Raw genomic sequence first — 14,949 nt, forward strand, 5'->3', positions numbered from 1 at the left:
ATGCATTTTCTTTTGATGTATTCATTTCACTTATTAAGTTTTATCCAGTGAGATTGCTCAGAGGGTAAGCATGCCTGCCACTAAGCTCGATGACCTGAGTTTTATCACCAGATACCAACTGTTAGGAGACAAGCAGTCGTCCTCTGACCCCCATTGCACACCCATGCCCCACATAAACACAAATCAAATAAATTAAAACTTAAATGAAAAGTAAATTTTTTATCTACTTTCTGGACTGATAGTACATGCTAGTCCAGTTGTTACCTTTTGTGTTCCAGATGAATTCACTTCAGAGCAACAAAGATCTCCTTACTGCCACAAGGACACAGCCCTTCTTGTACTTGTACAGCTTCTTGTACTTCTTTTCTATTTCAACTACCATGGAATTATATCTCCCTTAAGTAATCCCTGTGGTCAAGGTTTTATACTCCGAACTGATGTGACACTTAGCCCTTAAAAGTATAGAGAACCACTTAATGCTGACTTTGAATAGTGCAAATCTCATTCATACTTCCTCCCAGTATAGAATATCCTACCAATTTAGTTAGTAGTGCCTAGCTCACTCAAAAAAAAAGCTGTTGTAGACAGAAAAAGGATAACTTCCACATAAAGTTGTGTTAAAGAAATGACTAATGAAACAAACTCAAAAGGAAAACCTGTCTTTGCTTTTCTTTTGTTCATGTTATTTTCAGACAGGGTCTCACTCTGCAACAAAGGTTGGCTTCCAACTAGTGCCAATCCTCCTGTCTAGGCTTCCTAAGTCCAGGGATTGCTATGGTGCCTGGTTTGAGAATCTCTTCTGTATTATGCAAGTCCAATTTCACGTGTAGTTTTGATATCCCAGGAGAAAGATCTTAAAATAACTTGACCCACTTTTGATCTATGGCATTTTCTTTAAATGTGAGTATAATTGATCATTCTTCCACAGTATCAAAAAAGCTACTAAGTAAAATGGGCCCATGGGCAGTATCCAATATCAAAACTTTCATATGGGCAAAAAAGTCAAACTTATTCTCTTCTGAATCTTCAGAGACTACGGCCATGAAATACAGTGAGTGCTTAGCAAGGACTAAAGGAATAAAACTTGAAGGAATCACTATGGAGAGCTGAACTGGTTTGACATCATCTGATAATTGGATATGATCATTTAGTCTCTAAATTTAGCTTCTAGATATATAGGAGTCAGGAACACAACATTTTAAGTTTCTCTTGAGTGTATCACACAGGTTCTGCAGATTATCTGCTTTCACTCTACGCTACGTAACTTTGGACAAAGAACTTCATCTCTCAATGCCCAGTTCTCCTTCCAAATGCAATGGTGGTCATTGTTAGCCTACTGTGAGATGATCCATGTGAACTCCTGGCTGGTTCACAAGACAGTAGTTTAGTTCGAGCTATCACTTCCTAACCACATCTCTTGCATATCAGAGATTCATGCATAGCGGGGACATGAGCACACTGCTAGACTTTCTACCTCACTGACTACAAGTTTGTTGAGCCATCTCCCTACTAAACATACAATTAAGTCAACCAGGCAAGGAGCTGTTTCCTGTGATGAAACCAGATCATAAAAAGTTTGGTGTGTATTAGGATTTAAAGTTGGAAATAAACAGACAAGTCACAATATAGTAAAAGAAGAATTTTTAGGTTTCTTTGGTGAAACAAAAGCAGATATAAAAAGTTACAAAGATTTTAGATTTTCATTCACAAAAAAAGTCATTCACATTTTACACTATACATGTTATGATATAAATACAAGGAAGGATTATGTGCATTTTAATGAAATGGGGAAAGGTTTTAATAAGCCAACACAGTGATTTTCTGTGCTCTGGAACACAGAAAGTTGGGCTACACTTACTGCAGAGACCCAGGATCTTCCTAAGACACTATGTGTACTTGTAAGGACAGTCATTCTTTAAAAGCCAAAGGCAGCTTCATGAGAAACAATCTACATAGGGACACCCCTGGCTGCTCTTTTTCTATTCCTTTCATTTGTGAAAATTTGCTTTGATCTCATGTGTAAAACAAAATTGTCCATATTTATGGGACACCTAGGATGGTTCAATGCTTATTATGTAATTTTAGTTTGGTTTCTGCTCACTTTTTATTGGTAGTTTTTCTTAAAGTTGCTCTAAATGAACTTTGTGAAAGAGTAAAAAAGCCTTAAATTCCTTCTTTCCATTAGTGGTCTTATCTTTGAACCATAAAATATCTGGGGTAAAGATTCAATATCATCTTTAGTGACCACTATTCAAATGCAAGGGTAAAATGGGATGGGGAGAGAGAAGCAAAAACTTCAACACATATACACTCCACCTAAATGGAAGAAATGCCCACACTACTTCTATGCTTACACTCTTGCTTGGAATGGGCAAACACCACTTACTGAAATCTAAATGCTTTTCCCTTCTCCCTAATAAACACTGGAAGCATTCTATTCATCACATTATTGAATCGGGAACAGGGTACCTATATTATAAGGTATCAAACTTTGAAGGAAGTATAAAAGTAACACTGAAAAATTACTAGCATACTATATTGATTTCAGGTCTTGGGGAAAATAACATCCAATAAATTAAATCCATATGGCTTACTTCATTTATTTAGGTGTGCTTCATAGCTGCAGCATTCATACATGAACATTCAAAAATTGTATAAAGGATTAAAATGGTTATATGTACAGAATGGAGGGTTTTGATTCTTCTTTTTTTTTTTTTGCACACGTGTTTTTGTTTAAAAGCACCCCCACCCTCCACAACAAGGTGTAAACCCTTGGTCTACATCCATTCCAAATGCCTTGATCCATTTCTTTACCAGCGTTAGTGTTAAGAAAGCCATTATAAAGGAATCTTGGTTGAGTTAATAATTAGCACTTTGACCCCTAAAACAGTTCCAGGTCATAGAAAAGTCCTCCATTCAAGCCCTTCTCATAAGTGAAGAAAAAGGAACGTGGCAAAGCAGGGCTACACCCTGCAGCTCTGAGTTTCATCAGTCTCCCATCCGCCAGGCATCAGCTCGGACAAGCACAGCTCCGGAGCTGCCATGGGGACAGAGAATCGCAAGATTTTGTTTGCTGGTTGTCCAGGAAAGCCGTCCTCAAACTTGCTGACAGTAAATGGGCAGACAAAAACCATTTCCAGCCTAAACAAGCTATAGCAAAGCAGCCAAACCAATGATTAAAGACATAGAAAGCTCCATAATCATCATTAAATATGCCCAAACTCGGTGTGACATTTTATTTTATATACAGGATTAAAATCAACATTAAACCATCTTATTTACATGGCCTTCGGTGCTGAAATTGCATTTTTTTTCTTTTTTAAATAGTACAGTAGGCTGGCATACAGGAAACAGTCTGCACTGCAGGCAGAGGGAACTAAAGAAATTAGGTAGGCTGGAAATGGGTACTTTCTTCACTCATTTTCTTTCATTTTATTCGCTTTTTTCTTTGAATTCCATGTTTCATTAAAAAGATTTTAAGAGCACAGCAACCCCAAATGATGAGACGGCAGTCCCCAAATTCAAACCAACTTCGAATACTTCTTCAGGAGCTAAGAAAGGCACGGAAGGTCAGGACTTTGGCTGAATGATGAAGCACGTGGTCGCCATTTTACGGATCAGCGCCTTGACTCCTGCCACCTCCCGCTCCAGCGATGTTCATGCTTTGATGTGTTTATGGAATTGTCCTTTGCTGATGAGGAATTTTTTAAGTATTTGTTAGAATAAGTCCTTTGGTATTCAGATGCTACATGGAAGAAAACAAACAAAGAAAACACAACAGTATTACTTGCTCCATACCCTAAACTACGGATACCACAGCTGTAAAATGTGGGTGTCTAGTATCTGTTAAAGCATGGTCGTCCGCTCTGTCTAAAGGACCACTTACGGTTCATGCAGGTTATTTTAGGCATAGCCCATCTCCCATTTCCTAGACACCGGATAGTTGGAAGGTGACGCTGAATGAAACCATCTTTGCAGTGATATCTAATCAAGGAGTTGATTTCATAACGTGGTTTCATCTTTCCAAAGGTCTTGGCATTTTCTACAACAGGGGGCTGGCCGCAAGCAACTAAGAAAAAAAAGCAAATTGTGTTATTTCCAAGTAATCCAAGCATTTGAATTAGTGTTAGCATAAAAATCACCTCCTTATGTTTCTTCACTGTAACACCATCAAAACCTCAATCATAACCTCTGTAAAAAGGAATTTACAATGTGAAAGAATTTAAAATATTGAGGTTGAGGCTCTGGATGTAGATTTTTATCTCAGATAATTTTGAGTTGTGTTCATTAAAATGCAATTATCATTAAATGGCTATGTTTATCTATCCATATACAAAGACACTTTTCTCAAATACTTTGATTAAAAATCCTGTCTGAAAGCACTAAGTAGCCTACTGATTCTGTCTTTATTATCTCTCATCTTTTATCAAGCATCTTGAATTGGGGTGATGATGTATTTGCAACAGTTAACTATCCTCCCCTGAAAAAAATAGCATAATCTTTAACATCAATAATTTGAAATATAACTACGTGCTCCGGGACCTCGGAGCAGCAGCAACCAGCTGGGCCTCACTCTAGAGATCCGCAGGATCCAGATGCAGGGTTATGGCTGTGTCTACCCGCTTATCCATCTGCACCTCTGAGGAATTGTAGGAGGCTGACAAGAACACAGGGGAGGCTGAGAACACCTATATTCTGAGGCCCATTTTCCAGCAAAGGTTTAGACCCTCTATGGTTAAAGACTGCATCCATGCCATGCTCAAGGAGGAACTGGCAAGTGCTGAATATTCTCCAAATGAAATGCCTCATCTCACAAAACATGTCAGAAATCATTAAAGATAAACTAAAAGAATTGGAATATGACAGGTATAAAATGGTGGTGCAAATAGTGATTGGAGAACAGAGGAGTGAAGGAGTATTCATTGCTGCTGCTGCTGAGATGCAGACACTGACAACTACACTCATTATGTCTTCATGAAGGACAGCTTATTCTGTGTTATAGCAGAGTTTGGTTGTTTCTACTACTGAATCTTTGGAAAGAATGACTGTGACTATGAATAAACCTCAAATTTTTATATTGTTAACTATCCTGACCAAATAAAAATAAGTTGGTACTTTGGCACCTAAAAAAAAAGAAAAATAATAATAATAATAATAATAATAATAGACATATTTTTCTAAATATAAATGAAATGTTATCTGTTCCCACCTATTCTACACTGAAATGGGGAAGTAAAACAATGTTATTTCCTCAGGTTCGTGTGTCTGTCTGTCTGTCTGTTGTTTGAGACAGGATGTCATGCAGTCCAGGCTAGCCCTGAATTCACTATGTAGATAGGGATAACATTGAATCCCTGATCATACTATATCTACTTCACACACATTGATATTGCAAACACATGCTACTGTGAATGCTTTATGCAGCTGTGAAGACTGAACTTAAGCAAGTGCTCTACTCTGTTTGAGCTGCATCCCAAGCCCCTCATGCCACAGTTTCTTAATTTGCTTAATATACATACTCAAACTCTTATGAAAGGTAATAAGTCTTAAAATACTTTGTTGTATTTTGATTCACAGTGGAAAACTTTAGCTATTATCAGACTAAACAATAAATATGAATAATAAGAAGTAGACTTAAGACATCTCATTATGTGAAAATCTAAGATGAGAAAAGCAACTCAAGTGAATTTGTATTCACTAAGTTTTATCTTGCATGAGTACATTTTTAAAGATTTATTTATTTAATGTGCATCAGTGTTTTTGCCTGTATGTATTACATATTAGAAGGCTGTTTATAAGTACATTGTTATTCAATGACAAATTCAGGTTTAATTTTAATATTTAGTTCTTTCAATTTACTTCTGCTTTATCCAACTTGCATCTACACACTGCATTTATTATAATATTAAATCTAAACTATGTCTCGGATAATGACAAGGATCAGTTAGATTGAGGCTACAGTGATACAGGAGATTAAAATAATCAACTAGATAACTGATTGTATATGATTCTGTATTCTAATGACAAATTAGAAGGTGAATTCAATTTTTTGCATTTTTAGGAAATAATTACATGATTTCCTCAAAATTATTTATATGTAAAGATTATAAAAAGCTAACATAATTTAGTGGAATATGATAGTGGTAAGGCTAAGGAAGGAGACTGAAATTAGATCCAAACATATAAGTTTGATATTTGACAGGAACAACATGGCAGAGCAGAAAAGAAGGCAGTCTTAAAACATGAATGATCTGGTATTCATATGGCAAAATATATTAGCTTCCCTACCTCATGGAACACATGGAAAGTCACTTCTAGGTAGCTTGAACACATAAACACAAATGCAAAGTTATATAACATTCAGCAAACAATACCATCTTTATGATTTTAGAGTTCATAAAGACTTTCTAAAGCACAGAAAAAGTTGAAATAATAAAGAAGCATTAAAAATTATGAGTTATCTTCATCAAAACCCATAAAGTGAGATGAAAGAAACACTGCAAACTAGAAGCTATGTACAGACTATATAACTGCCAAGGAATTAGAAATAAATATATGATACTATCTTCAATAAATATCCAAGAAAATGTAAATTAAATCACAAAGGATAACATTTCATACCCACCAGACTGGCCCAAAATTTCCCAAGTCCAATAATATCAAATGTTGGAGAAGAGGCAAAGTAACAGGGCCTCGCACACATGCTGGTGAGACTGTGAATTGCTACAAGTTTGGGATGTAGTAAATCTGATGATACATAGATCTTACGACTCAGCTTCTTCACTCCTGGAAATATGTCCTACAGAAACTCAGGAAAGTCTACCAAGAGCAAGTTTAGGAGTATTCACAGAAAATTATTTATAATAGTAAAAACTGACTGCAACACAGACGTTCACTATCAAAAGAACAATAAAATGTAGTTGCATATAATGAACCACTTACACAGCAAAAGCAGAGAACATGCAACCACAAACATCCACACACATGAATCTCAATATGGCAGAATAGCAAAAAAAAAAAAAAAAGCAAAGGTAAAGACTACATGTAATATGATTCTTAAATAAGTTTCAAAAAACTGGAAACAAATAATCTGTTGTTGTGGGATAGCAAATGATCCAAGTCATTGTCACTCCTCTGTTCTCCAATCACTATTTGATGAGGAAATACCAAAAAAGATGGTCCAAAGATGAATGGACATTATGAAAGAAAGGGGTTCTTTTAAAAACAACACTTTTCTGGGTATTAAGCATTTTTTTCTTACCTGTAGTTAATAATTTGAAAAACTACTTGGGCAGGTAAGTGAAATGTGTTTGAATTATCTAAGAGACTACCTTTTATAAAACATTGACATTACATATCTCTTCTAGAGCTATGAGAAAAGAATCCATTCTTGAATGAAACCAAATAAGCATCTTCAAAAACTCATACCCCACTGAGAGATTTAAAATACAATTGCATTATGCATATGAATCTTTCTTGGCTCTAAAAGTAAAGTTCTCAGCCTGGATCAATTTTTTCTTAAACTGTACCCACCCCCAGAGAATATGACCAAATGTAGAACCTTTTGGTTGACACAGTGAAGAGGGAATATGGAGGCAATCAGCAAGAGTGAGGCCAGGAGGATGCTAAGTATTATTGATGCACTGGACAGTCTATCACCATAAGGATAATACCCTGTTCAAATGTCAACAGTGCTGCTGTTGTGAAACTAGCTTCGGAGATAGCATGTTGAGACCACAAATGAAAAGCATGACTCTGGAACCATTTTGAGGTCACAGAAGGCAAACATGACATTTGGAGAAAGACAAACAGTTTATTAAAGACTCATTCCTGGAAAAAGGAAAATAGCAAATACTCAATTTGCTATTTTTACCAGTTCCATGCAGAAGTGCTGAGGAAATGCACAGGAAGGACAGCTTCTTATTGATGTAATGCATTGTGGGTATGTTCTACCTTGGATGAGAGAACAACAGAGGAGTCATTAAGAGCAACTGAGTTTCCTGAGACTAGAACTGTGTGTATCTTAATGTTCTCTTTCTTTTTTTATGTTCTCTTTCTTTATACAATTTGTTATAGGTGTGAAAATCTTTCTTGCCGTGCATGTTTATTGTATGTATGTGTGTGCATTCTATTATTTTTAAATCAAAGAGATTAAATGAATTTTACATTTTGCATTGGTAGTTTGCATCCACTCTTGAGGTAGTTTTTGGTTGACCTAAGAAGTAGATATTCAACTTTAAACTCACTATCACAATAAATGTTGAAATTCTTCCCTGGAATATGCCTTTGCTTTAGGAAGATGGCTATATAGCCATACTCCACGATACAGATACTCAAAGATGTTCATCAATGATAAACACAACATAAGCTGAAATTTCAGCTTTCTTGGTAATTTGTTTTTCTCTGCTTAACACCAACCAAGCAATTTTCACCCAGGAACTTCCCTTAAAAATGTCTTTGTTTATTGAGCATTGAAGGTACTCAATTACAGGCATAGGGCTGGTAGTTTTGTTCCATGGGTTACAAGTGGAAAATAAACTTCTAAGGTAATGCTTAAGAACTCAAATGCACATAAAGATTAAGCAGTTCGTAAAAACAGTCAACATTTTGGTTGAAAATTGTAGTGAATACGAGCCTGCAGCCCTCTCCAGGGCAGTTTCTCATTTCTCCATTGTCAACCCATGAAAAGCTTGAATATGAGCCAAGTGCACCAGATCCTCTTATCAAAAGAAAAGTCAAACTTGACTCTTCCATGACACAGCCATGACATTGCTGGCAATATCTTCAGTAATCTCTTCACCATAATAAAAATGCCCATGGGCTCTTGGCCAACAATTTGTTTCTTAAAGAAGCTACTGGGAAGCTTTATATAAAAGCCACCTTTTTATCTTAATCACCTGAAGTCTCAAGTGAGGATAGTATTGAAAACAAATGTTTTAATTCTACTGAGAGAGCAAGACATCCTTAGGCACAAGAAAGAACCAAATATATCTAATTTGCACGTCCTGGACATATGCTGCCAGTTTAGCTGCAGATTTAGCACCAGGCAGTCCTGGTCCTTACCTGTTCCCTTCTTGCAAGTGTAGGTGAGATGGTAATTACAGGGAACATCATTCCACTGGCCGTTCTCATGCCAAATGATCACAACACAGTCTTCTCCGGCAGAGAAGAAGCTGTCTGGCTGGTTGGGTCTCCAGTTCTCATATTGCTGTAAAGGTGGAGAGAGAAGGAGAGACGATAAACACTCAACAGTCAGAGGGTAACATGAGCACTCCAGTGGCTGTCTGGCTGGAATTGACTCCATGACTGCTATTCAACCACAGAACGGAAATTATTTTCATTGTAAATACTTTCAAACCCTTATGGGCAACACATGTATCTCAAAAAGTTGGTTTAACAAATAGCTATTTTTTTTGTCAATTAAGTGTCCTTGAAAATTTTTTATCTAGCTAACCCAGATTCCTAAATATGCAATCTGCCCTCAATTTAAGACATATCATCATTATCTTATTATTAAATGTAACAACAATAAAATTTAATAGACAAAATTTTCACAATCTCCCAGTCGATTATGTTTTTTTAGACTTTGTATGCATTTACAATCTTGTATAGCTGTAATTTGTAATGTAATAGAAGTAGGTCCCTCCTTATTTTCTAATTATTAAATATGTTTTTTGTTTAATACAATACTGTTATCCAAATCCATTGCTTGAGTTTGCTAACTGAAGATATTTGCAATTTATTTGTGTTTATCTGATATGCCTATATTCATGTTTTTTTCAACATTCCAGAATCACTGTGGCTGTGTTTAATTTGTTATTCTTATTTGGACCAGTCTAGTACTGCTTTCTGTTATAATCTTTTACTGAGAACATTTATCAAATTTATGTATATTAACATCAGTGATGTTAGCAAGCAGACTCACCTGGGCCCTGCCTTTTGGGGATCTGGCAGAGTGCTTCACCCCTGTGCACATGTCAGTGCTTCACCCTGTCTCTATGCAAAAGGTCCCTTTAAGAGACAAACTCTGCCCACTCCCGTTACCTGCAGTCCATCCCTTTCCCTTCCCCCAATAAAACTTCCCATATAAGTCTCCCTTGGGGCTTCCTGCCAAGGTCCCTCTCGAATGGAATATTATAACATGTAATATGCTTTCAAAATGCATCAAACTATAAATATGTGTTACTTATGCAAGATGTTCAAATATTTATTTGAATAGTTTTCTGCTACCTTTGCATTTATGTTTTAAGTAATATCTATTGCTGATCCCTTTTTCTGCACACATGCACCCTCCTGCACACACACACACACACACACACAGTACCTTTAGCCCTCTATCATACTATTACATACCATTTATTTAGCATCAATACTGTATAAAGACTTCTTCTAGATACTTGATACATATTACCTCTTATAATAATCTGAGACAACTGATAACAATAGCCTCAGAACTCCCTGAGATAAGTTCATTTCCTACCTTAAAATGTTGCCCCCATAGCAGTGAACAATTATATAAAAACAGTCTTTTCTTGTATACACATACATGCCTGTACACACACACACACACACACACACACAATGAGACACAGAGAGAGGAGGGTGTGAGAAGGGGGCAGGAGGAAGGGAGAGCAAGACAGAAACAGAGACAGGGAGTGCACAACCATGCAATGAGGAATGCAGGAATCCATTTCTCAACAGGGGTAGGTATCTGGGCTCCAGTCCTGGCTGTGTCCCTGGACTACCCTACAATATAGCAAAGTTTGAATTCTCCATTTTTGCAAACAGCAAGTTGCCACCATTTCCCAGATTTTGATTGACATGGCACTTAAGGGATCTGAGTTTTAGCCTGGGGGCAGGTATTTTAAAAATTGTACTAATTGTGTATTTAAAAGCCAATACAAATGGGACACCAAACCCATGATTTGTCACCATTCCAACATCATTTTTATTCCTCTTTAAACTTATTACAGATTTTTAAGGCAACATAAAGAAAAATCAGCAGATAATACAAGTTATTTGTGGATGATGCAAAACTGAAACTGTGTAGATATTGTTGGGAAAAATGGGGTGCTGGTGAAACAATTCAGTGGATGAAGGTGTTTCCTCCCGAGGCTGATGACCTGAGTTCGAGTCTCAGAACCCACACTGTAGAAAGAGAGAACTAACTCCTGTAAGTTGTTCTCTGTCTTCCATAAGCATACCATAGCCTATAGGTGGGTACATGACCTTACACAGTAAGTAAAAAAATTGTAAAGAGGAGGTGGAGAGATGGCTCAGCAGAGGGACTGAATTTAGTTTCCAACACCCACATGAAACAGCTCATAGCCTCCTACAATTCCAGCTCCAGGGAAGTGATTCTGGGACACCTGCTCCCACCCGCACATATTCACAGACAGACATACCTCCACATATACTCACTTTAAAACAGTACAAATAAATATAGTTTCTTCACCTTCTTCTATACCTATTATTCTTTGGTTTAAAAATGATTTTAGTTAAGAAATAAAGTCAGAGAAAAACTGAAGTATAAAAATAATCATCTTGAATTCAGAGTATATTACAAAATATTTGTGTTTACATAATCCCACCAGTAGGTGCTTTCATTACCATAATCATGCATATTTCAGACCTATTCTACTTTCAAATACCATTTTTGGGGGTGTTGTACACTTGAAGTGTTTTTCATCAAATGTTTCCTTTTAGTTTTTAATCTTTAAAAAATCAGGTTTAGAGAATCTTCCAGAAAAATATTTCTCTACTTAAGACACAATTTTGAATACCAATAAACCCTACACTAAAAATGGTGGAAGTTTCATTATTATGATAGAGAAGGGCTATTATTTTTCTTCCAAGAAAAGAGAAATGATTTTAACAACTTTTAAAAATGGTAAACTTCTGGATTTTTGAGAAGGTAATTTGTAAGTTAAATAACCCAAAATTTGAAGATGTGCCTTTCTTTCAACCTCTTTGCTTATCTTCTCTTTATTATTTTCCATCATGCCAATCTAAGTTAAGAGAGGACTTTCCTGCAATGCAAAAAATCTTTGAAGGGTGATAGTATTGTGTGGAGCTAGGGAGCTCAATGAACCTGCTCCCTCCCCTCCAAATAGAACAAAAATGAGTTATGAGTTCTCTGGGGAAAACCTAATTCAGGATTGAGATGAAGTTAAATGCTGCCCTAGTAACATGAACCATTCTATAAAACCATCCTCTCGAGCCCTAGGAAGGTTCTTAGGAGACCACACTCCCTGAAGCATAGAACTGGTGGGTTTGCTTGCAGCCAGGAACTGAAACTTGCTCTGAAGTGGGTTTTTGAGTTTCCTTTTCCTGTTCTTTTTTTATTTCCCCCTCTTCCATTTGTCATTGCTCGCCCTCCATCACCAATCCTTTTCTGTTTTATATTCTACATTCATAAGCAACAAAACAGAGGTAGGAAATTCACCCTCTACCTGTTGCTGGTGAGTAATTAAGTGGGCCTTTTGAGATGAATGAATCAATGTAGGGCAGAAAGCTTGTTGAAGTCAGAGGTCAGAGAGATGTTGGCAAAACAGCATCTCAGGACATGAAAGGAACATTCTCAAATGAACTCATGGGAGCTGTGGTTTCCTGAAAAATACCTGGGCAACATCAACCCCAACATTCCAGCATGGATGGAGGAGGCACAGGAGCTCCATCTCTGCTGAGTAGGTATTGATAGTTGATGGCTTTTAAGTGGAGGGGGAGTCAGTTTTCTTTAGAGATACGATCTACGGTGGAATGACTATGCACTAGTGGATGACCCCTCATCCATGTGTATATGGTCGGTCCTACTTGGACTCAGTGGATGTGAGTGACATTGTGCCATCCATCCTCAAGCATCTCTTCCATGCTGCTCCTCTCAAGTGGTTTCTACCTGACAGTCACTGTAATTGAAGACAGTCACCGCACAACTTACCTATTTGTTACTTTCTTTACTACTTCATCCTGAGTGATTGGAGCTACATAAGGTGTATCTGTGGTTTAAGTAGTATGATATTCAAAGAATAGGGGAGATTGCAGCCATAATTTAGCCAGTAGAAATAAACTTTCTGAAAATGCTGATAATGTATATCAAGAACCTCAAAAAGTTCCTGCACTTAGATCTATAATTCTGTTCTTAATATTCTATTCTAAAAAATAACCAGATAGGAACAATGTTTGTGATAAATATTCTTTATAGGAAGGTGTGCTACATTATTTATGATTTAATAAAAGGCCAATGAAATGGAAACCATTTTATAGGAATACCATATTTTGAATAAATTTTGATGTGGCCAGAAAAAATGGAATATTATATAACCAAAAATATTTTATTATTGAAGACTATTCAAAAAATGAGAATAATTTTAGATATATAATATCAAACTCATATATCATTTCAGATGCCATTTGATATACCCATAAGACCAAAACACAATCCAGTAAAATGTTATAATGTAAGTACTGTGACACCAAGCTTACCATATTTTTACATGTTTTCTACATTCCGTAGAGTAAGCATAGTTATGTTTCTAACAAATGAAAGTAAATGATATGAAATTACCTACACATTTATCAAAAGTATTCACAGATTCTAGCTAAGATGGTAGAAGCTAACTTCAGCAGATGCCACTCCACATTCCCAAAGACACTCAACAGCTTTGTACTCTTTAGCTGACATTTCCTACTGGTCTGAACAGCACCTGTGCCATTTTCACCCTGAAATAAACGTAAGTTCTGTGCCAGTGAACCGGATCTTGGATCTTAAACTGACAAATGATATAAAACTAAGAAGAATTGCATCTGGCACGCAGCAGTGTTTCAAAATGTGTGACTTTGTTGTTCGGCAGAGCTCTGGCTTAATTGTGTAAGACCAAGTTTTAGTGGTATGGTTTGTATAAGAATATCTAATGCCTACAGGCATGTCACACTATTGCCTCCTGATAACTCAATTGTACTATTTATCTTATCTAGGATGCTTCAAATTTGTTAATGTTATTGCCAAATTGACTGAGTAAAGGAAACTTCAGATTGATGCTTCATCCTTAATCCTTTTATAGGCTTATTTAACATTTATGATGAATGAGTGAAAATAAATAAATAAAAGCATGAATGCAGATTCCATAATGTGTTTGTCATAAACATTAAATATTAGGAAGAAATCCTTCCTGAGGGTATCATCCAGTTATAATAATGTAAGCTCTCATCTTCACTATCTCTAGCAACAAAATAAGGATTCTTTAAACAAATAGAGAAAAACCTGCCTACCATGTGAAATATTTTCCTTCACTTGGAGTTATGAACAAGCATCTTATGTTTTGGTGGTTGCTTGTTTTGTTTTTTAATAAGCTCTCTCTACATAGGCCAGACCAGATTCAAACTTGCTTTGTGGTCTTGGATGATCTCCTGTGAACTGACCTAACTCAGCCCACTGCTAGTGCTGGAATGGCAAAGTAGGAATTATTTTAAGAAGCCAGAATGGGTTGAGAAGATTCCCTTTAAAACGAGATGACACCAACTAACAATCTAAGCAACAGAGGAGAGGCTACCTTAAATGCCCTCCCCTGATAATGACATTGATGACTAATTTATATGCCATCGTATAGCCTTCATCCAGCAGCTGGTGGAAGTAGAAGCAGACACCCACAGCTAAATCTTGAACTGAACTGAAATCCAGTTGCAGAGAAGGAGGACTGATGAGCAAAGGGTTCCATACCAGGCTGGTGAAACCCACAGAAACAGCTGATCTAAACAAGGGAGGGCTCTTGGTTCCCAGACTGATAGCTGGGAAAACAGCATGGGACTGATCCAGATCCCAAGAATGTGGGTGTCAGTGAGGAGACTTCAGAAATCTACAGGGCCCCTTGTAGTGGATCAGTACTTCTCCCTAGCATAGGAATGGACTTTGGGAGCCCATCCCACATGGAAGGATACTCCCTGAGCCTAGAC

General features: G+C 36.8%; 1 protein-coding gene and 1 pseudogene across 5 annotated transcripts in view; one reads left to right on the forward strand and one right to left on the reverse strand.

Moving 5' to 3' along the window:
• Positions 1 to 2,575: 2,575 nt before the first annotated feature.
• Positions 2,576 to 14,949, reverse strand: part of Vcan (versican) — a 98,184-nt gene continuing 85,810 nt past the window's right edge. For all 5 annotated transcript variants that reach the window (XM_035440486.1, XM_035440485.1, XM_027401771.2 and 2 more), the window contains 3 exons: positions 9,064 to 9,208; positions 3,887 to 4,069; positions 2,576 to 3,745 (listed from right to left, as the gene is read on the reverse strand). In XM_035440486.1, coding sequence (XP_035296377.1) covers positions 3,618 to 3,745; positions 3,887 to 4,069; positions 9,064 to 9,208 — 456 coding nt within the window. In that variant the 3' untranslated portion in view covers positions 2,576 to 3,617. The remainder of the gene's footprint in view (positions 3,746 to 3,886; positions 4,070 to 9,063; positions 9,209 to 14,949) is intronic.
• On the forward strand, positions 4,606 to 5,044 carry LOC113834168 (annotated as a pseudogene).

This window comes from Cricetulus griseus, chromosome 2 (assembly GCF_003668045.3).
Source record: "Cricetulus griseus strain 17A/GY chromosome 2, alternate assembly CriGri-PICRH-1.0, whole genome shotgun sequence".
Classification (NCBI taxonomy): Eukaryota; Metazoa; Chordata; class Mammalia; order Rodentia; family Cricetidae; genus Cricetulus; species Cricetulus griseus.